This window comes from Genypterus blacodes, unplaced genomic scaffold, assembly GCF_046128005.1.
Source record: "Genypterus blacodes isolate CSIRO-AG114 ecotype Tasmania unplaced genomic scaffold, CSIRO-AGI_Gbla_v1 ptg000032l_1, whole genome shotgun sequence".
NCBI lineage: Eukaryota > Metazoa > Chordata > Actinopteri > Ophidiiformes > Ophidiidae > Genypterus > Genypterus blacodes.
This window is the reverse complement of record NW_027466845.1, coordinates 3,033,860-3,057,389: the sequence shown is the minus strand read 5'-3', so window position 1 is coordinate 3,057,389 and position 23,530 is coordinate 3,033,860. Positions and strand designations below refer to the sequence as shown.

The following is a 23,530-nucleotide window of genomic DNA, read 5'->3' as shown; positions in this document are numbered from 1 at the left end:
AAATTAGAAGACTGCCAGAGGACAAACTGCTCGCCCTCCACGCAATAAGAGACCTGCTGTGCACTGTTTACTGGAATCAAGGCCAGCGAGCAGATAAAGATCAGAGGCTTTCTCTTCTCCGCGGCTCTGCTACAGTGTGAGGAAATCTATCACATCATTCCTCCTCTTCTTCGAACAAGTTGCACGACCCTCTTTTCTGTTTTGTCTAATGTCATTCTCACATCATTTCCATAACATGGAGACACAAATGATCAACCAGGTTACATCATCACGCCTTCCTCCCCTCCAGATCTGATCCTATCATCACATTCGGTCATCCATTTACTTTTTGTTATTGTCATTTTGAGTCGTATTCCTTCCACAATCCTCATTCTTCCTTGTCTGGTGCTGTGTTATGTTTCCAGGGCACAGATTGATGATAAAATCTTAGATAAACAGGCGGCCATCCTGCTTGCTTTTGTGCCATGCCTGCCCTGTTATCCCTCCAGGGGGAGATTAGCAGGTATAGGACAGATTGAAAGCAGGCAGAGGGGATGATGAATTCAAGCATCAGCTCCGAGAAAATGATGCACAGTGCTCCCCTCTGCTCTCCCACAGGGTGCCAGCCCGCCAGCCCGCCAGCCAGCCAGCGCTCAGGCTGATACTGTTCATCACAGATGTTTTTGAGCTGCATCCCAGCCTTCAGTTCACATCCCCGTATCCCTTTAACCTTGTGTTAAATACTCATATCCAGTCTGGTGTCACTCCGTTCTTTACTACCCCACATTCAACAACAACAAAACCAAGGTCGCACAGAGATGAGATGCAATAAACACAGATTTGCAAGCTGATTTACAATAAAAAAAAATCATTACATGTTCATTCCTGCACCGGTATTAGTTTCCATCCTTGGCTCAGAGGAAGATCATATCACAGTGCACACATAGTAATGAGTGTGATATTTCAAAACACTGTCAACGCGCTTCAAGTTATGAGGTCGTCTCCCATATTTGGCACGGTGTTGACAGCTGAGCGTCTCCTCCTACCCACACACAGCCACCAGACGCTACTGCTCATCTGGCAGGAGGGAGCGTTTCACTATTCCTCACTCAGCTCCTTACGAGCCAACCAGAGCGTGTTTGAAGTAATGACAATGACCCGGGAGCTAACTTTGATGAGTCCAGAGTTTTTCTGAAGCTCCATTGTAGGAGTGTGTATGAAACGCACTCAGATGAGACAGGTGACTCCACTGATCTACAGAGCAGAAAGTGACATTACGCTTTTTGCTCCCTAAAATAAAGTACCCAGAAAAACCTATTAAAGTCGTCTTTGGTTCTGTGCAGACTACAGTGGCCGCAGTGCGCCTGGCTCACTGTGCCAAGAGGCTAATGTGCATAAAAGGAAATCACTGCTGTGGCACACGCTGTCAGCTGCTGTTTTGCACTGAAGTCCATTGTAATTGGTTTATTGGAGAAATGTAATATATTGCCTTTTAAACTCGCATAATCCACTTCCCCTCTGGTCTGGGTGTGTGTGTACGCTTCAGGCCTCTCATTGAGGGAATCAGCCTCTGTCTGAGCGCCGGTGTGAAGGTTACAGCATCAATGTGGAGGTCACAGTATATGCTGATTATTATGGTGTGGCAGATGCTGTTGCTCCTCACGTGGGGTCAAAATGTGTGTTCGTGTTTTGCATTGATCATCATGTTATATAAATAGAAACCGCTTTCTGGTATCTAAAGTCCACAACTCCGGTGAAGGAGTAGCCAACTTGGCAACAAAGTGAAGCTGCAGTGGAGGAGCAGTTCCTCATCCTAACTGACTGACTTTGAAGACACTTTAAGCTCTCATTAAATATAACGAAGAGCAAAACACAAACAGCAGCCGCAGATCACAGCACAGTGAGAGAGTTTTGATTATTCTCATCCCTTTAGAGTAAAGAAATCAAATGTTAGCTCGGTAAATATGAGCCAGCTTCGACGCGGCGTGTCGAAGATATACGACTTTTGAAATGAACTGTGACTTTGGAGCTGTCAGGTTGCCAAGCCGGGCTGGAGACAGTACCAGAACTGGGTGATTGATCGCCTTGCTTAATTATTTAGCCCATTAAGATGCTGGTATAAAAACATCTAAAGTGTAAGGTGGCATCTTTACACCTCTGAGGGTCCTGTATGCAAATTGTGTAGGATAGTATACAGTCCCCATCTGCCTGGAGAGCTTTAGCTGCATCCACCAGCTGTTTGTTAGCATTAAAAACCAAACATAAATCTCCGGCCTTTCCAAGTTGACTTGAAGTTAATGCTCAGTCTTAACATTTGCGATATATCCCTCCCTCCCCTCCCCTCACTTTGATTTCTCCCCCTGCAGTAAGAGCACCGTCACCTGCTCCACTCCTCTGGCACAGCACTCCTGTTTGTATTTAATTTTTATTACGCCGGCTTTTTACTTTACTTACTTTACTTTGCTTTGATTGAATCAATCTCACCAAATCCATCCGGAAAGATCTCTTCCGTTGAGAAATACGATAACCTGACGCACATATCGGACCGTCATGCGTCTCTTGTGGCCTCGAAACATCCGAGTCATCCTGCAGGCACTTAGAGAGAACTCGCTGCAGTTGCTCGACTCTCGTATTGGTCATCAATATTGTTTGTAGAATCTGCACCGCCGTCCGATCCTCACAGCCAGAGAGCATCGCTGCAAGACACGAGTGCATTGATCTGCACTCGTGACCTGCCGCTTCAGTGCGCCTCCCCCAGCATTTGTCTCTCTGTGGGGGCTGATCTCTAATGTTGTGATTCAAAGGTTTTTTGAAGGTGCTCAGCTCAGCGGTACCACTGCACTCCATTAAAGGAGACCCCAACCCAAACTAGGGGTCACCTGAGCGTAAACTCTCTGCTGTGGGGCAGATGCCTAACTGAGAACCTTTGTGTATCATGAAAATATTGGAGAATTTAAAATGTGTCAGCATCAGCACCCACGTAATATTTCTATTCTGTTGGAAAAGTCAAGAGGTTATTGCCTCTGTAGCTCACTGGAAAGAGAAGCGCAACTGAAACTGTTACTGATTTCCAGGCGTGAGCTGGGGCGCTGAGACTACTCTTTGTTTGTTTGTTTGTTTGTGTTTTTGTAAGTTTGAGCATTCTCTTACTAAGTCTGTAGGCCAGTGAGTGAACCCTGGTGGTACGATGTGTACTCCACGTTGAAAAGCCTCTAGTAACTCTACTTCAAGTTATGAGCATTGTTACAGACAAACATGTTCATCAGTCGCCTCAAGAGCTTTTCTATTTTACCCTGAAACGTGTGTATTTTTACCATGAAGTAGCTAAGGGAAAGTAGCAGGGAGACACGTGCAAAGAGGGGTAAGGGACAGTGGGAGGGGACAGGTAGGGACAGTGGGAGGGGCACAAGTAGGGACAGTGGAAGAGGACAGGTAGGGACAGTTGGGTGGGACAGGTAGGGACAGTGGGAGCAGACAGGTAGGGACAGTGGGAGAGGACAGGTACAGCAGGTATAAAAGGGGAAGGAGAGAGTTTTCTGTGCGTTTCCACCTTCATCACGATCTTACAGACTGCTGTTGTGACACATTTCCTCCTTTGAACATAACACAACTAATACGATTGAACATACATCCGTGTCATCATCATGGCTTTCACATCCGGTTTGGGGAATCTCTTTCTAATTGGCAGGCTGACTTTCATCTGTGCCGTGACTGAAATCATTTGCCTCCTCACAATCGAGCACATTTCCTTCATCCTGTGTCTTCTATATTCCTCGAAGAAACCACAAAGGAAGACTCGATCAGGTTAGGAGCTGCTGTGCCGGAGTTACGCAACTGCTTTGAATCATGTTCCTTTGTACTGTGACACTGTGATGAGCTGTTTCATTGTGAAATAGCTACACAGCAATATCATCACAGCCAAATACGGTGAAGCCAAGTGCACCTGGCGCTGTCATTTTATGTCGCACAGCTTCATTAAATATCTGATTTGTTGTTTGCACTACAGGGATCACTGTGCATATGCCTATTTCTATGTTTTGATGTTTTCTTTGACTCTACCTGATGCTCTTTGAATCTGAAACTCTTGCTGCTCTCCTGTCGACGGGTGTGTGTGTGTGTGTGTGTGTGTTTACATTTGACACAGCAATTTTGTAGCTTTTAGTCCTGGACATTGCTCAGGGACATGCTATCATCTTGAATCAATATTGCGCTCTCCCTGAGTGGTAAAGCGGTGATGTCGGATAGGGTGGCGGCCAGTCACTGAACTCTGTCAGGTCTAGTGTGGGAGTCACCATTAACGCTGTCTCACTGATGATTCCAGTGGCTTGAACATTACATTATATCAATCAAGCAACCAAAGTGGAATCTTAACTAACGTGAGAGGTTTGTTTTTAGAGGTTTGTTTTTGTTTGATCAGTGTTAGTGTTGACAGGTGTGAAAGCGTCAAAATGTGTGTGTGCACTTGTGTTTGCTCGGTGGTCTGTGTAATGACGGTCTTCCCTCTTTCCACCTCTCAAACAGTGTTTCCCAAAGTACATGTCAGTGCAGCAGCCCTAAGACAGCATTTGTTCATATCTCCATCAGCTCTCTGTTTGCTTGTCAGGTTCTTTGACGCCATCTGCTGGATACACACAGTCCTGGCTCATTTCGTTTGCCTGGAAATTGAGTGGAAGTGGAAGTAGAAGCACATTTCTGTTTCTTTCCAGTAAGTTTTCAAAGGAAAGCTGTGTAGATTAGAAAATGCAGTCAGAAAGAACACAGGTATGTCCCAAATGCACACTACTCTTGTCACTTTTACAGACATATTTTCTCCTCCAGTTGAGATTCCTTTGAAATCCAATGCTTTATAAAGTACCTTAAAACATGTTTATCATGTATTAACAGCAGCCTGATCAGGTTCTGCTCCGGCTGCTTATGCTGTTATCCAGGAAGCAGCCATGATGGTTCAAGCTGAAATAACATTATCCCCAAACCTTGACAGCAAACACCGATATTTCCTGTAACTTTGAATTTTGGGCTGGATAATGTTTAGCCTAAAATTGACAAGTTTGTTTTCAGATTGCCAACCGTGTTTGATTTGTCGCCCCAGTTTCTTCTGAAACCTGATCAGAGACCTTACCTGAAGAGATAAAGCAGAATCATCAGCATATAAATAGAGCGTAGTCACACTTCTATTTATAACAGAAACAATAAAGGTCCTCAAACACAACCTTGGGGAACACCGCTTTGCTTACAGGTTCCAGATCAGCAAGAAACTGCTTATATGAAGTGTCTCTATATATCTTTGCCTGTCACTTGCAGCTGCGTGTGTGTGTGTGTGAGTGTGAGTGTGAATGTGAGTGTGTGTGTGTGAGTGAGTGAGAGAGAGAGAGGCGCTGACATGGTGATCAGGCTTTTCATTATTCAGGAGGCATCAGGCTGCTGAGGGAGGTGTGTGGGTGGTGTGTGTGTCTGTGTGTGTGCGTGTGTGTGCGTGTGTGTGTGTGTGCGTGCGTGCGTGTGAGTGTGTGCACAGCTGATGGTGGGAGAAGTGAGGAAGTGGCTGTGAAGAGGAGCAGCTCTCTCTCTCTCGCAGACTTGGACTCAGTTGTCGAGTGAAGATGGAGACACCGACATAAGCGTCGCGCTGTAGTCGAAGGTATTTATCTTCTCTTACATGTGGACCAGGAGCCATTTGCTTTGACTTCATGCTTCCTGCGTGTACATGTCGTTACTCTTGTTTAGAGAATTCCTGCCCTCAAATGACGTCGAAATGTTTCAGTGTGTTTTCTGTATTTTTTTCGCTAACATTAAACCCAAAATAAGCCCATAACATAGGTTTTAAAACTCTGATATTAACGCCAAAAGTTGAAATTGGTCGTTGAATTCCGCCGTCCTGGACTCTGGCTCAGAGCTGGATGATAACATGTCACCGGTGACAAAATGTCGCCAACAAAATGTCGTTTTTTCTTGGAGGGTAACACTTTTATTTGAATGAAAAGAGGCCAAAGTCTACGTGAAACTAGTGTGAGTGAAAACGAAAGTTGAAGCGAGGTTAATGATTGAGCAGCCATACTGTAAAAATAGGGTTGTAAACTCCTCCACAGGTGTAATGTCCTGTAGGCGGCGCTGTGTTCTGCTCCCAAATGAAAGAACACATGCTGGTGATGTTTTTGGTACCAAACACAGGTAAAGTTAGTTTATTTGTCAGTTAGCTGCATATCTCCAAAGGTTACCTACACGTTTCCTGAAAGTCTTTGGCAACAGTTGGCCTGATGGTGGCGCTGTAGGCTCCGTCTTTATCATCTGGGCTGTTATAGTTGTAACCTTAGAACCCTAAGACATAAGATCCCTGAGTTCCCCTGGTCTATCCACTTCCCTCATGCAGGCCCATTCCTGCCTAATTACATATTCCACCATTTTGAATATTTTCCCCAAGCAGATGGACAAAAAGTTACTACTTGTTTGTGAATTTTTCCCAAATTTTTTGCTATAATTATCTGCCAAAGCGCTGTAACAACAACAGTTACAGTACATGTTTGTCTGTAATCTTCAACTAGGTAGAAACATGGTAGAATCAAAATCGCGGTCGAGTCAACAACCTTTTAATCATCATTGTCGAGGACCTCTCGGCCTTGGCAGAGGTTTGCGCTCTACGGTGCTTGTAGTTTTTAAAAATAACTTTTGAAAAAGCTCCTTATCTACACTCGTTATGTGGCACATGTTCCATGTTCTTGCAGGCTGATGGATTCATGTCAACAAATGAAAATAGAAACACTTTTTGTTTCTTTTAATCAAAATCATATCAAATAAACAAATAAACTAAACCTTTTAACTAAACCTTTAAACTAAACCCTTTTCTCTTGATGGGGCATTAAAAGATCTTACTAGTACAAAACATTCCGTATTTCTAATTGGCTTTGTTGAACGATATGATTGATATTTTAGAAATGTTTTATAATTGAGCAGGAAAAGCTAAATTGAATGAAGAGATTGAGGCAAATACAACTTCTACATTTCTCAAATCAAACTTAAGCACTGAATTATAAATGCTTTTAAGAACTACACTCTACATCTAATAAACTCCCTGCTCTACTTTCTGCCTGTGCCATGAATCATCAGCCTGATAATGTGTCTATTTTGGTCAAACCATAAATCCATTGTTGCTATCGTGACTTTTACTGTCCAATATGTGCCTGTGAGCCGTCAAGAGTGTCAGATGTGTTTATACAAAGAGATCCTCAAACTCCAGCAGATGGAAAAATAATCTTTCCAAGTGACTTCGTTTCACTTTAAACCCCTCAGCTGACACTGTTACCGTGCCGTCCATAAACACTGACCTGAGACTTGAGCTGACTTAGTGTTATTGGCACCTCGGTGACGTTTGTCCTCAAAAGTGCAGCGAACTGTAACTCCTTTGATTTAGAATTCATGGGGCGAAATCCAAGCAGGACGGTCGGTTTAAAACACAAGCTTGATCCAATCATTTGAGCTTTATAGAAATGTATTTAAGACAGTTTCCAAATGAAAACGCTTCCAAAATTCACAGAGCCTTGTATTTCCATGGGACCTTTACTGGAGAAGTGCACTTCACAAGCTGAAAGCCTTAAGACAGCGGATAAAGCAGAGGATTTAAAAACTCATCTTATCATGCATTTTTGAAAATACAGTAGATTCTTCTCTGAGTTTATCTGAACCCCGGGGAGATCAGCCTCACACACACACACATACACACACTCTACAATGAATGTTCACTGGAGTGGATGTGCACGGCATTTGATGTTGTTAACCTCCTCGATGCACAATGCATAAGAACATAATCACCTCGGCGTAACTGGATACGTGCGTCGTTCACCTCAGCTGGTCTCCCATTTTTCCGAGGCCACAGTGAGTCCAAGTGTTTCAGGATGAAGCCCCTCCCACCTGAAGCTGATAAAAGGCAGGTAATGGAGGGAACAGGTGCGGTTTGCAGCCCTTGAATGGCCTCTATTGTGTGTCGGTCCCTACCCAGACCCAGATTAATGTGGAGAATAGGTGACCCGTTGAATAATTACTCAGGATGGATGCGTGGCTTTTTTTGTCTGGTTTTTCCTTACCTGACATGTGGCAGAGTTATATTTAGGTCCTAGCCAAATGTGGGGACGGGTAAGAGATCAAGTTTGGTGGAGCGACGGCGTTTAATCCCACGATATATGTCAAAGTGTCATGAATTTGTAAAGCTTGTCCATGCAAAACGAAGTGAAATGCACATCAGATGTATTCACGCCGACCTTTCATCTATTTAAGGAGATAAGTGTGTTACATAACAGGTGTTTGCAGTCACCAACCGTCCCTACAGTGCGCAGCGTGTCGACCTACTTGTTGCATATGTGTGTGTGTGTGTGTGTGTGTGATAGAGTCCATAGCACGGTCAGAACTAACCTTCGGCGGATCTGTGCTAACATTAGAGCCTGATATCTATCAATTATTCATCACGTTCTGCTCTGCCCGTGCAAATCCAAATACGCCTCACCATGGTAACAGCCTTCTGTCTCTGCCGGAGGGTGCTGGTTTCCGTGTCTGTGGGGACTTCAGTGCCATTTGTCAGTCTAGGCAGACCTGCACATTCTCACACAGCACAAGAACCTAAAGCAAGGACATCTTTACATGAGGGCATTTTAGTTTAGGTTAGGTTTCCACTCCTGGCACAGTTGGTTTTCAAACCAAGGTCACGAGAGTTCATATGGAAATATCTATAGCTGATTAAGGCCCATTGAAGAGGATTTCTCTTGACTTGTTTCGTTGCATTAATTCATATATTAATAAGTTTGTGGTGGTTTGCATTTTTTTTTTGTTCTAGAAAGTTATGGACTTCTTCTTTTTATGCCGCTTGTACATTTAATCACCCAGGGCACTTAGTTCAGCAAAGTATCAGCCATTGCCACACACGTACAGTATATAAACTTTTATTTGTTTACATAGCACCAATAATTCACGTCTGACCATAAATGAGGATAGTGCACAGAAAAGTCATTATACTGTGACACTATTTGCCCACAATAATTGCCGCTTGTCCCCCCACAGACGACCCAGTGGCTTAATACTTCATATAGTTGCACTGTAATCGGAAGTAATTACTGTACTGTGTGTGTGAGGGATAATTCCAGGCTTGATTTAAATTATAAAGGCAAAATTAAAATTATTATCATTCATAAATAAATCTGTATTTAAAGTCTGTAAAAAGCCCCAGAAGTCAAAGCTAAATTGTGTTGACGCTTTGATACATGTATTGTGTGAACAGTAGAGGGCGCACTATTACCATCCACCATCAACCATCAACACTGGGACCGATTAAGTCCATGAGTTGTTATAGTCCATGAGGAAATGAAAATGAACTGGGAAAAAGTTCAAGTTAAATTCCTTAACAAACTGAATTGTGACATTTGTAAACTTACAACTTGTAAGTGAGTTTAGGCCGGCATGTTTATTTATTTATGCGGCATCATTTCTCGTCACGCTGTCTCTTTAATGGCTCAAGATCCTGTGTTGTCTTTGCTCAGCTTGCTACACTCGTCTGTATTTATTTTAGAAACAGCCTGTGAGGACGTTCATATGTAGGTCAGCAACGAGCAGATCTGCACTTCTAATCCACACTCCATTATTTAGCAGGAGCGGCAGAAACACGTCAAACACACTTTGTAGTTGGAGACGGTTCTGTTGCGCGTTCTACAAGCATTCCTCTGAAATAGTTCACTTCAGGCTACTTTTTTTCTCTGACAGGTGGTTGAATAGTGAAATGACTGCCTGACCTATTAGGTTGCGGAGAAACTTGTTGCCAGGGGCTCCCTGACAGATGTGGCACAAGTATTCCCTGCTACGTTCAGTCATCTTTGAAGAAACGCGCGAAGCGTCTCGCTCCTTGTCGCAAAACGCAAACAGTACCAACTCCGGTTTGTTTCCATGTTCTAACTGGTTTCCCAGCTAAGGCAGAAAACGCCTTCACATACATACACAGGCTGTTTGTGCTGCTGATGTAGGTCAGACTTGGAAAAACTGGTTCATGTGGTAGGTAGGTGTGTCCAGCCTGTGCTCACTGGAGTGGTTGAAACAGATTGACTGAATGCAGCATGAGATCCTCCACTGTGTGAACACTTTACCTGGCTCCCCACTTCACTGTCGGTGCCGCTTTGACACCTTTCGCTCATTTCCTCAATGACGCCAGCCGTAAGGAAATAATGGAGTGGGAAGTCTGACAGAGAGGAGTGGACACGGAAGAAAAGGGGCAGGGAATGCCGGGAAAGGGTTGATGCTGGTCTGTGGAAGAAGTGACAGGATTTTTAGTTTCCTGCAACGCGTGTGGAGGGTGAAACACGGATACACAGATGAGCTGTCGTGTAACTCTAATTCCTGTTGTCACTCATGCGGGCGATAAGAGTCACTGTGTCTATTCAGGAGTTAAATATAGCCTCTTATTAGGACCTGAACCCAGCCTGAGGCATGAGCTGAGTTTGTTGTGTGTAAGCCAAAACAAATAGAGGATATTTATTCTGGAAAACCTCGTGGGCATTCAGTGGGCGTGGATGTTGTAGCTGTCAGAGCTCCGTTTGGTCCTCCTGCAGCTCCCCTCACTCCCTCCTTCTCCCAGTTGCTGTGGCTTTGCCCCTCTCTTCTCCGCTTCTTCTTGCCTGTTTCTCCCAAAAGAGGAGGGGCCCGCCTGGAAATCCAATACCTGCCCCATTCATGAATGTTACTGTAACTCGCTCAACTGCCCTGACAAGTGCAGAGGTGAAAACACATTAGCAGACTGAGGCTGACAGCTCGGGCTGCATCTCCGCACCGCGCAGGTTTCCGAAGGAGGAAGAGAAGAATTAAACACAAGGAAAAGAGAGGAGAAAAAAAACCCTGGCAGGGCTTCAAATGACTCCTTTGGAAGAATGATAGAAGTAGCTGCAGGCTCGCTGCCATCCAACATGTCTTTAGACGAGAGTACAGCGCGAGACATGGCTGAGAGTGAGACGGATTGCTCTGAGGGGTTGGATGAGGTTGTCTTGGGGCGCATTGCCAGCTTACCCCTGGATCCTTTCCCACCCAGAGACTTTAGAGGGAAGTTTAAAAAGATACGGCATAAGAAGAGGCCATCCATTCTTGAAAGTAGGTACTACTTTAACTCTTCAGCACTGACTTAAGAATTCTGCTTTTAATCTGTGTGAAGTGTGTGTGTGTGTGTGTTGGGGGGGTTTGTGGGAAACGTGGTGCAGAGGTGCTCTCAGGTTGATATCAGCCACATTTCAGCTTTCTAGTGCCATCGCTCTGTGAAATGCCTCACCTCCACTTTGCATCTGCCAGAGCTCCCCTAAGAGTCTGGTGGCTAATAATGGATCCAGATAATGGCAGGGTGTTTCACGTAATCGCTACAAGAGGGAGAACAAATCAGAGTCACCAAATTGGCTCCAGCTCCGATTTCACCTCCAAAAATCCTCGCTTCTTGAAAGAAAAATCCCCCAAAGGAAACTAAGTGAGTATTAATCCAAACTAGACGATACTGAAGCAAAGAGCGTGTGTGCAGGCGGGAGAGAGATGAAGCAACGAGGGGCGCCGGGGGCCACGGAGAGTCAGGGGGGGGAAGTCAAGAGTTTGAGCTTGATAGTGCAGAGATGGCTGGAGTGGACGGACATACTTCACATTCCTCACCTTCAGCAGAGCTTGATAATGCCTTTAATAAGTGCTTAATGTGCCAAAACCGCCGCTAATTAAGAGCAATACGTTTACTATAATCGCTGTCATTAGCTTTCCTGATTGATACATGTGGTCCGCACGTTACTTTGAGACTCAACAAGGCCGCCGCCGCTGCCGCTGTGAACTTACTTTAACTCAGTAATTCATGTTTGCGGAGACGTTGACACTGATAGAACGCAGCGCCCCGGCAAAACAAGCTAGTGCTGTACGTCTAAATAGCTGCTACGCCTGACAACTTCTGACACAACCCGATAAGGTGTTATGCCATAAACACTGGATTCATGTGTCCTACGAGCGTCTCTTGTTTTTTATGGTACACACTCCGTGGCTATTCCAGTGCGCTGCGATACACACCCGGCTCTCCCCCTCTCTGCCGTATTCGTTACATCTCCGATCTGCTCCGTTCGGACGTACTGTGACAGTGTAATTTATATTTTATCGCTTAGTTATACTGTCAGCTCTTGTTTGAGAGCGAGAGAGAGATAAATTACGGCCGCTGCCTCTCGTATGGTGGATGTTATAAGGAGGAAGCTTGAGGAGAGACTCGTGAACCTCTCAGCCGCCGTGCTACAGGTTTGCAGTAATGAGGAGGAAGAGTCAGACGCTCGTATTTTTAAGTCATTAAGTAAGGAAAGTCGGCACAGTCGGGGACCAAATCAGCACAGGATTGTAACTAATTGAAGTCCTAGCTGCTTGTTTCCTTGTTTTCTTATCGCACGTGGTTGTCTGAGATGGCCTAACTTCGTTTCTTCTCGTTAAGAAGCCTATTTGGAAAGAAAATGTCATTCCTCGACTCTAGAATTACATAAACGTTTGCCCCCTTCTGAGGGCCTCTAAGTGGGCAGGTCAAGAATATAGCTGATGGATGACCCAGGGAAGTGGACCCTGTTTACTCAGCAGTTAGGATCCATTAGGCCACACTGTTGTTTTCAGTAATTAAGAGCAATCCTGGGATCAGAACAGGCCGCATGATCTCCAATGGGTCACTTTATGGTTTAACATTGAAACGACTCTAGCCCTGGACTTCCAAGATCATATCGGAGAACAAAATGACTTGATTGATTGATTAGTTGATTGATTGATTGGTTGGTTGGTTGATCTCTTGATTAAGCGATAACACTGTATAGTCTATTTGTATTTCCTGGTCGTTCTGTCCGTGTTGCTTCCTTCTGGCGATGTACAAACAGAGAAGCTTCAGTTACGATTACGATACGTCACGGATAATAATAGGTTTTGCAGGGTGGTGCCATGTTTGTTTTCTGCTTTGAACCTGCTTCAGTAAGAATGAAAGTGAATAGTTTATTATTCACCAGGTGGCAGATGAAAAAAGCAAAGATAGAAGGAAAGGAAGGAGCCAATGGTGCTGTGTGTGTGTGTGTGTGTGTGTTTGTTTTTCTTTTATTAAATTAGCACAGAAAATAAATACTGTCACATACTCTCAACTTGTCCATTTATAAACTTCGTTCTTGGGTTAAGTCCATTTAGTTTGTTTTTTTATTGTTGCACCTTTATAACACGACAGTCAAACGTAGCGTGAAGTGTTTTGTTCAATGGATGTTTGTCATCGAGTCATTTGCCACATGTCTGGTGGCGCTGTGTGTGTGTGTACTTGTGGAGCAGTTCCACTGGTTATGCTAATAAACTCAGCAATCTGAGTGTTCTTCTTCACACATTCTGAAACAACTCTGACTCAAATGAAGAAGTGGAGCGACTCACCCCACTATCACTGATTGCACAAGCCTGTATTTTGCCGTTTCCTCAATGTAGCAGGAACGGACAGTCCTCAGCCAATAGGAGCTTTTCATCAGGGAGTGCTTTATGTAATGAAGGCCAGTGTCAGTGTCACTCACTTTATGGACACACAGGATCTGATGGGATTATACTAATAGCAGTAGGAGTCAGTGGAGGAAGAGGAGGAGGGCTTTAAAGATGTGTTTTATAGCCCGCAAGCTGTGGTTCATGTCCTGCATCTGCTTATGGGAAAATGTCACCCATAGCAGAATTCATAATTTAATTAGAACAATTGCTGCAGGAAGTGTTCGTTTTAATTTTTCCTGGCATTTGGTGACGGCACAATGGCAGAAATGTGAAAGGCCCGGATCATGAGACGGTGGTTTGCGTTCCAGGGTGTGCCTCCTTTTTGTTACTCACTAATCTATGGAGATTAATGCCTGATGTACGGTAACAGTTAGCCTCTCCTCCCACCCGGCTAGGAACACACACATCATCTTCTTTTGCACTTTTATCTCAGGCCTGTAAGGCGGTGATGCAACAATGAATGAATGAATGAATGAAAGGATGGACCTGTATAGATCCACAGAGCACAGAGTAGAACACTTTGAAAAGCCTCAAAATGCTTCTTCACAAGAAAGTTAGTCAGTGACCTAATGTTGTCCTAATTATCCTCCAAACGATTGAACTTCATACAATAAGTTTCATTTTAAGAATAACAACATTGTTAATTTAATAATGGAAGCATTTAGTTGAAGTTCCATCCAACTATATTAATGCACTCATCAGCATTACTGTGCCAACTGAGTGAAAACGGACCATTTCCAGGTGTGTAAACAGATCAATTAAAAAATATCTACTAAAAATAAGATAAAAAAAATAAAGCACCAAATCAATAGCGATGCTTTCAGGATCGTTTGGGATTTATGGGTTTCATTTCCTGGAACACCCGGCTCTATTACACAAGACCATAAAAAAGAAAACACAATACGTCTCCTTTCAAATGTTGTTTATGTCACTCATGTATCAGTACAACAGCAAAGACATGAAAGGGTTAAAAACCACCGGTCATCCCCTCAGCCCAGTTAATCCCCCAGCCATGCTTGCTGATCACTTTAGTGTCCTCCTCTCTCCCCCGCTCTCCCATATGCTCCACATGCCGTACGTGTGGCTCCTCCGGCGCTCTCTCCCGTCTCCCCTGTCAGCGCCGGCTTGCATGTCAGACGCGTCGTAGTCGCGCCGAAAGACGCACAAGCCCGCCACTGTCATCATCACCAGCGCCCCCCTGCGCACAGACAAACGCTGGTTATTATTAACTGCGCTGCACTAAGAGGATTGCTTCCTGCACTCGCTGCCTCCACGTAGTTATTTTAAGGAAGCTCGCATTGCTGCTGCCCACTGCCTGCCTGCCTGCTGGGGCTTTGGAGGAGCAGTAACATAGTGAGGGAGGGAGAGAGAGAGAGAGAGAGAAAGAGAGAGACGGGGCCAGAGAGAGAGAGCGAGAGAGAGAGAGAGAGGGAGCGATGACAGCGAAGGACAGGACACAGGAGGAGGGGCAGAGCGGTGGTGGTAGTTTGTTTACTCAGGGTCTCGTCAGCTCCACAGCCTTGTGTGCGTCATAGAGAGGTGACAGCAGGCGCTACCTGCTGGTCCCAGCTGAGCCGCCGCCGCCACCGCCGCTACTGGAGGGAAACCACAGCTAACAGGGGAGTAGGGGGGGGAGCTGCAGCCATGGCCAGCCAGCAGGACTCGGGCTTCTTTGAAATCAGCATCAAGTCCCTGCTGAAATCATGGAGTGGCAGTGAGTCGTGACGCTACTTACTCACTTCTTTGTTATTATGAAATCAATTTTGCTGCTTCTGTCTATTCCTTTCTGTTGTTTCTCTTTATTGCATAGAGAGTATGTGCACATGCGTGTCAGGGGTCGATCGAGGTGTGACAACATGAATCACGCCTCGCTTACGCAATGACAATAAAGGTCCTGACTTGCTGGAGCAGCGGTTTGCTTCTTGCTGCTGCTGCTGCTGTTGCTGTTGTTGTTGTTGTTGTCGTGCTCTGTGGACAGAGTTCCACAGGGGATCTGACTTGATAGCCCCTCTTTCCTGTGGTGATCAGCGGAAGCGGACTCCCTTAACCCTTGTCGCTGAACGAGCTCAGCGTGATCTTGATGTTTTGGACGCTCAAACTTGAAAGAAGTGTTATCTCAGCCAGAGGACGGCACAGCTCATTGTGATTTCATGATTGTCTCATAGCAACAGCCAGAGCCGCGATAACTAGGACATCCAGACCTACGCTTAGCTGCAGCGGCTTAATGTGTTAAACCTGTTCAAGTTCTCTCACTTTGCTGTTGGTGTTTTGTAGAATTCACGCTTGGTTACACTTTATTCTCCCTCAGTCTCCCTCAGACTAAATAGCTCGTATTATATCCAGGACACTGTAATAGGATTAGTGGAGGTTCAGCTTGGTTGCATGTCCTGTCTTGTCCCAGAGCTCACAGCCCCACTGCATCCCATCCCATCCCACCTACAGGTCAGGATCCCCTTCCCAGCTCTTCCCAATAGTGCCGTGTGTCAGCTTGATGGAAGATATGAGAGGTGGAAGGAGGAAGCCAATCAGAATTAAAACCTTATCTGGCACCCGTCGCTTTAAACCTCACATCAGCCTGGGTCAGAGTGGGAGTTGTACCCTTCGATTACTTGCGATCGCCTGTGACTCCCCACTGAGTTCTGACTGTAAAGAGATACCAGTGAACATGTTGTCCTTGTGCACACACTCAACATTGAGCCATCTCCTGATGATGTTGCATAATCCTCAGAGTGGGTCACTTTGCTGATAGAGGCACAGGCAGGCATTGTACTGGAACAGCAGGGAGCCGCAGGAACACAGTTAACGTTTTCATCAAATACCATCTCCCGCTCTCATCTCCTGCCCCCCACAAACACACACACACACACACACACACACACACTGACCCCCATTTATACAATGAATCACAAGATGACACAAGACATACTTTACTTCATGAAAACTAATATTAAAGCACTTTTATATCAGAAATCCTGCCGATCGCGTCCGTGTCTTTGGCTTTAACAAACCTGTTCCTGTTTGAAGCTATGAGGTCATTGTTGCTCTGCTGTTCCATCAGTCACTGTTTGTACTGTGACCTCAAGGTAAACGGAGCGAAGGCCCTGGGGGGTCGGTGCATCACGCGTTAACGTGTCCAGCGCTAATAAAAACAGAGACAAACACGCAGCACAAAACTGGCATTGTTCTGACGTTCAAATCGCCCCGAGCTCAGTCCAGAATCGACCAATCAGAGGCCAGGCTGGGCGTCTCGAATGAGTGGTCACATATGATGTTGTCGTTTAGTTTCTCACATCCAGTTTGATTCTCTTTTGTGTTTCTGGTTGTGTGTTCCTTCTCTGTGTTTAAACGCAAAACGTCTCCATAAAATTCCCAAATACTCCCGTTCATTCAGCTGCAAGACACGGAAGCCAAACATTAAAGAGGAATTATATAAATGTCCTCAAATGCTCTCACAGCAGGCAGCGGTCTCCAGCATGACGTCAGCCTCGCCCGGACTTATTGTCGATACATTCAGGCCGACATACTAATCTGCTTTTTACGGCGCTCTGTAATCACTCAGTCTCTCCGTTCCGCCTCTGATTTCTTCAGGCACTTAAACTATGAACTTGAATCATGCAACACTGTAGCAGCATTAGGAGGACGTTGATCCCTGAGCTCCAGCTGTTGCCTCTTTTGATAAACGCTTCCTCTATCAAAAACCCGATAGATGTCAGATTCCACCTCAAAACCATACGGAGGGAATCTGCAGTCGTTCTGGATGATGTCATCGAACGTAAACTGAAGGGGTTTGTTCCGTTGCTTTTTTAATATGGAAATATAAGGGTGTGTGTGTGTGGCTCAACAGGGACTCTGGCTGTCACAGCTTTATGACCTTATCCATTACACGTCATGACGCAAACCTTATGTTAACAGCGCAGCTAAACACGTCATGCCCATGTTAACACAGCGCTGGAGGATGAGGATGAAAGAATACTCTGCCATGAACGAGACCCTCGGTGCCCCGCTGCACATTCACCGCCAAAATGCTGTGTCAGGGTTTCTCAGCGGCTCCCAGCGCTCCCAAAGGTCTATATTGACATTGGAATTTCTGGCTCAGGGCTTAAGGAGGTCAGAGGTATCTAAATATCCACCCACTCTGTTCACAAAGGAGTCCTAAACGGCTTGTTTACTCAGCGGGACAGTCCCTGTGGGTGCATATGGGGAACTGGCATGCCTTGTATGCATGCGTGTGTGTGTGTGTGTGTGTGTAGAAGAGAGCCGCTTGTTATCCTGTTTGCATTGTCCTCTCGGGAGCGCCACCATGCTCAGGGAGTTTTTCAGCGTGGCGATGATGTCATGCACACAGTGCCCAGGCCCCTTGTTTGCAGAGTCACATGTGGTGTCTGAGTCCGTCTGTAGCACCCGGTCCTGGGAGTGAGAGGAAAGGAGGGCCTGATCTGCACACTGGCCGCTTTCTTCCCCCCTCGTCCATCTCCAGCTGAAGTCATTAACACGATTTGTTTTAAATGAGATCCATGTGGACGCGGTAATATTTTTGACATTAGATCCAACATTGCTTGCATTCCCTCTGTGTCCTTCAGGAGTTAAGAGTTCAATCTGCAGCCTGACTCGCCTCAGTTAATGAGGATATTAATGCTTGAAGTGTCACCCGTTTCTGACCTCCTGGAGCACTTCCTGTCTTCTGCAGTATCAGTAGACTTAAGTGTGTGTGTGTTCTAGATATTCTTGGTGCTGCTTTATTTCCTCTTGGCTGTTCCTTAAAACACTCGGCCTAACGCACAGCTCCAACCCGTCCTGACTCAAAAGGGAAGTGCACTGTAGCGTTTGCCTGGTGGAGAACGGTGTTTACACGCTGGTGGTCTGTGTGTCTCGTGCTTCAAGAGCACAGAGGTGGAGGGAAAGGGGGAGGGCTGCTCTGTCAGTATAGTGTGTACCCCGGGATAAATATAGTCACGCAACTATGCCACCGTAGCATGTTAGACCTCATCACTGTGCTGTGCCTCAGCTAAAAATTCCTGGCTGACCTTCACTCTTGGAAGGCACCACTTGGTCACAAGGCTAGAGGAAGCCATAGCAGAAGGCAGCTGTGACAGAGCTGTCCAGAGCCACAGATTGAGCTGTTTCGCTGTTGAAATTGCGACTCCTGCTTTTTAAAAAAACACGCGCACCCCTTGGCTCTGTGCGCCATGGAAACTATGCCCAGGAGGACAGAGCCAACCGGAGCACAAGACATGGACGTTGGCGGATTGTACAAGTGAGCATTTGTCTTAACTCGGGACAATCCTGGATACCATCTCCTCCTTCCCCACTATGGACAGGATGTCCGTGTGCTGGAGTAAGGCCAGCGTCATCAGCTTCATCAAGGGCCTGGGTAGGTGCTGAGAAGTCTCCAGCCAGAGATGCGTGGCGTTTTAAAAGCCGTGTCAGATAGTCACATGTGCTCGGCATGTCTTGAGAGACGCGTCCAAATTCCCCCACGTGGTGGAAGGAGCTGCCGAAGAAGACCTGTTTACCGGCACAGCAGCGTTTCTCTGCACCTGCTCGTCCATGTTGGCCTGGGCTGCAGACCCAAGCTGGGCTGCTGATCAGACCTCAATATTTGTTTCCATTCCCCATTAAGAGTTACAGTAAAGCTGTGCAGGCAATTCATTAGCACGCTGCTCATCCCACCCAACCTTTGATCCCTGAGTTTGTTGATGTTTCTACTGTGGGTTTGTCTTCTGGCTGCAATGCAGAAGACTTGAAATATTTCATTAGCACTTATCTGATTACAGCTTAGACTGAAGAACTAGAACAGCCCACTTCTCTTTCTGATTTGCTGTTTTCTGTCTTTAAAATTTATGCAGAAACCAATTTTTAAAACATCAACTACCGAAGGCCGACCAATACATGCAGTTGACCTATGTTTCATGTTCCTGACAGTGTCGCCTCTCCTTCAGCTTTACTGCTGTGCTCACTGTGCAGCCACTTTCATTTTATACTTGCACGCAAACACACAGGAGAACAGAAGCTGCAGAAAATGTGGTTCTCTTTTGTGAGGCAGTAAGTCTTGTTTGTCCGTCCAAAAAAGCCTCTCGGAATATTTTACACAGAAGATTTACGGCAGTTTTGCGAAGTGGACATGCCGTTTAGAGGTTGTAGACATTCAGGCTAAATGAGAGTTTGGCACTCGTAATGAGATGTTTGCATGCTGTCCCACACTATTTTTAGCAGGTTTTGTCTGGAGGCATTGAAGCGTAACGCCGAGGTTAAAGTTTAACTCAGTGAGTTAGTCTGCGGGGGTTTATGGCGTGAGAAGGCCGGCGATAATTAAACACGCCGGCATCATAGTACTTGACTGAAGGAGGGTCGCAGCGCAGGAGATGTTTGCTTCCATCAAAGGGCAACGACATCTTCGGTACGAAATGAAAACACCAGCTGCCGGCCATGCTGTTTTCATTTCCATGTGTGCTCTAAGCTCTGCAACAGGAAAGAAAGAGCAGATTCAGGGCAAGCCGGTGCCCTTTGGCCAGTCTCCCTCAGGAATGTACAACATGTCAGGAACTTCATGTCCATCTTTGGAAACCTCTCAGTTATAATCTGCGCTCGCTCCTGTCCAGCACATTCATTCTCGGCTCGCTAAAGTTCAGCTCTTCTAACACAACTTTCTTTCTTTCTGTGTGTCTTTCCCCTCAGCCTCTCCCGTGGGGAACGGATACATTAAACCCCCCGTCCCTCCGGTCTGCTGTCCTCAGGGAGAAAAGGGTCCGCCAGCCATGATGCCCATCTGCATCGACCCAGAGAGCAAGCCGGGCGAGTACGTCCTCAAGAGCCTGTTCGCCAACTTCACCACCATGGCCGAGCGCAAGATCCGCATCATCATGGCCGAGCCGCTGGTGAGTCAGCACTGGACGGTGACCGCTCCGTGAGGCTTTGTGATGTTTGCTGCGGTCGCTCTGTTTCTCTTGCAGATTCGCTTCAGTATAAGATTAGAAACGGCAGAAATAGGTTGTTGGTTTTTATCAGGGGTAAGTGATGTCATGATATGAGGTGCTCTATAATAAGTCAGACAGGAAACCACACAGACAGACAGGTCTGCAGAAGCCAGTGTGAAGCCAGAGCACTAAACTAAGATAACTAAGATAAAGAATTGTTATGCAGATACATCTTTAAAGTCATATACAGTTTATCTGCATTGACCTGTTTAGGATGCAAGACTTTGACTTTGACTTCTACATTTTGAATGTGTCTTGTCTGGCTTTACTTGACACTTAGGGCCGACTTAAGACTTATACTACTTGTGAAGTACTTGTGACTTCCAAAACAATGACTCGGTCCCTCTGCTGAGAACTGAATGTCATCAAGAGAGAAGAGAAAAGAGAGAGAGAAAGATTGTGAGGGAAAAGTGTTTGATGAAATGCTATAGTCCTGCTAATCAGGAAATACTTCTCATACTTTAAAGATGCATACAGGATTCCGACTCCATCTTAAAGTCCATTTTATGCTAATGAAGCCTTAACCAGTTGAAGTTTGACAGTGATGTATTACAGTCGGTGCCTCTGGCTTACAGTCACAGACTTGTTTCTCTGCTTTCATCTTGATATCACTGACCTATAATGACAAAATTGTGATATTAGAGAAACACTCTAATCTAAATCTGTGATTTTGGCCAGTGGAGGTTAAAGCTGATCAGCCTACATCATAGGTCATAAATAATCGTGTTGACCGACAGAAAGACAGTCAGACAGAGAGGAGTCTGTGTGGGTTAATATTGGCACCGCTCACCAGCTGCTCCTATGGGACATATGTGTCTGGCATCAGCTAAAAATGACCAACCGATCCATATTACCCTAAGAAACGTCTCCTGCTCCAACTGAAACACTTTCTGCACTCGTTTACTAGGGCACTCCTTGTGCCTCTGTGGACTAACAGTCCCCAGTTTGCAGGTATGTGATTTGTAGGAAGCTGTTAGTCTCTAGCCCGGTCTGCAGGGAAGTGTTAATTACTGCAGGGAAAGTGTGTGACCCTTCGTTTCAGCAAACTCCTCTCCAGGGGCCCGCAGGGAGGATGTCTCTCTCTTTGTGTTGATCTTCTCAGCGGGGAACTGGATGAGTCATTTATTTAAGCCCGTATGTTGTAGTTATTACCATGTGGCTGTCCTTTAATACAGAACGTTCATTAAGACTAAAAACAACAACATCTATACGAGTAAATCCCTACGGTAATGAATGGAGATAGCTAAGCGAGGTGAGATCCTTCCAAGCCGAGCCGCGTCGGAGGAATCGACCCTCTTAGTCATTCCAGTACAGACGGTTTCTCAGATGCGAGCATTTCTCCAAAAAGAAATGTGAAAGGTTCAGCAGCACAAAGGCTTAACTGGCATTCCTGCTCTGGCATTGCCATCGGCCCACACAATGTCAAACGTCACACACATTGGAACTGTTGGCTGTTTTGGATGAGTCACCAAGACAGTGACGCGCCGTCGTGTCTGGCCAACCAGACAGCAGAGGGACGTGTGTGTGGAAGGGAGTCGTGGAGGAAATATGAAGGAAACACAGACTTTGATCTACGGAATGACAAATGAGGAGAGGTCAAAGCTATTGATAGAACACTAACAAAGCTCATAAGATGACTGGGCACACAAGCACGATGTTAAAGTGCTACTGTTGTGTGCTTTACACATTGTAAACAGCAGACTTCCATTATATAGAAGAGAGAACTGCTCAACATAGCTGGAGGGATTTTATACAAAGATTCATGGAAGTGTGTGTGACTTCATCTAGTTCATCCATCAATAAGCCAAGTGCTCCGGCTCAATCCCTTTTCACGTCTGAGTGGAGGTTCTGACCTACTTTAAAGCCACAATCACGGGTAGCAGCCTGAAAGAGCACAGCCACGACTTGTTCAGCTCGTTTGTCCATTTTGTAAAGCTCACGGACCAGGCTTGGAAAATGAAGTGAATTGTGCCTTCAAATACGCCCATTTATTAGGAAATAGGGTGTGCCGGCCGCCGCCGCTGTGAACTGACAATGTGCGGCGGCCACATAACCATCAGCGGAACTTTCCTCACACACAGCAGGGATAAGAGTGCAGAGTGAGCCCAAATCCTTAATGAAGCACATTATCCCAGATGATAGAGGCCTGTAATAATGGGAAAAGCTGTCATGAATGTCTCATCTCTCATATCTGACCCAGTCTGCCCCGTGCTTAGCATCAGACTGACGGATGGCTCTCTCATTACTGCCGAGCTATAAAAACCCTAACGCAGAGCCGAGTGATGAGCCAAACTTGGGCCAGCTTCAGCCAAATTTGTTCAAATGAGAATGTCGATAGCAATTTGTAACTTGACCCCCTTTTCTGTGTGTTCTCCAGGAGAAGCCATTAACAAAGTCGCTGCAGAGGGGAGAAGATCCTCAGTTTGACCAAGTAAGTGTTATGAAACGAGCTATCAGCAAGAAGGTCGATGACTGAATCACTTTTAGTTAATATCAGTGTGTTTGTTTCCCCATTAGATAAATACTTAGAGGCTTTATGTTGTTCTGTCTGGCTCCTAATCTAAATGCTTCCATACTACAAACTCGTCTTCACTTCTCCATGGTTCCTCATATGAAGCAGCAGTGTGTTAAAGTTCGTTAAATGCTGCGGTGGTGTGATGCCCTCTGACATGAAAGGGTTGGACGGGTGAAAGACCTGCTCACATCCCCAAAAGGTCTTTCAGAGCCAGTCAAGAGCAGGAGTGTTTACCTTGATTGCTGGCATTGGCTCAGTGCGAGGTGTGTCCAGCAGGTCTGGGGCTCTGCAGAGAGGGCCCTTTCACAGCCACAGGGGTGTGTTTGTGCTGCTGCTCCAGGCCATTCAGCAGCCACACAGAGCCCGGATTCTTCTCGGGCCCTGTGCTGAATGAAGGGCTCGCTGTGTTCCCTGGGCCTAACCAGACTCTCCTCCCTTCCTGTGTGCCCAGCCCGGCCCGCCTGTTCCTTCCTTTCCCTCCCCTAAGGCAGAGGGAGGCCGCCCCATGGGCACCTTGTCTCTCTCCACTCAGCCCCGGAGAGAACCACCT

At 45.9% G+C, this 23,530-nt stretch overlaps 1 protein-coding gene across 4 annotated transcripts in view; it reads left to right on the top strand.

Annotated features, from left to right (window-relative positions):
• The first annotated feature begins 5,485 nt into the window (after positions 1-5,485).
• The window catches only part of frya (furry homolog a (Drosophila)), a 46,573-nt gene continuing 28,528 nt past the window's right edge, over positions 5,486-23,530 (top strand). The window contains exons 1-3 of one of the 4 annotated variants that reach the window (XM_076145928.1): positions 5,486-5,617; positions 20,167-20,366; positions 22,843-22,896. In XM_076145928.1, coding sequence (XP_076002043.1) covers positions 20,247-20,366; positions 22,843-22,896 — 174 coding nt within the window. In that variant the 5' untranslated portion in view covers positions 5,486-5,617; positions 20,167-20,246. Of the gene's footprint in view, positions 5,618-10,686; positions 11,089-14,513; positions 15,206-20,166; positions 20,367-22,842; positions 22,897-23,530 lie in introns of those variants that run through there. The other 3 variants (XM_076145924.1, XM_076145925.1, XM_076145926.1) reach the window with 3 other exon arrangements.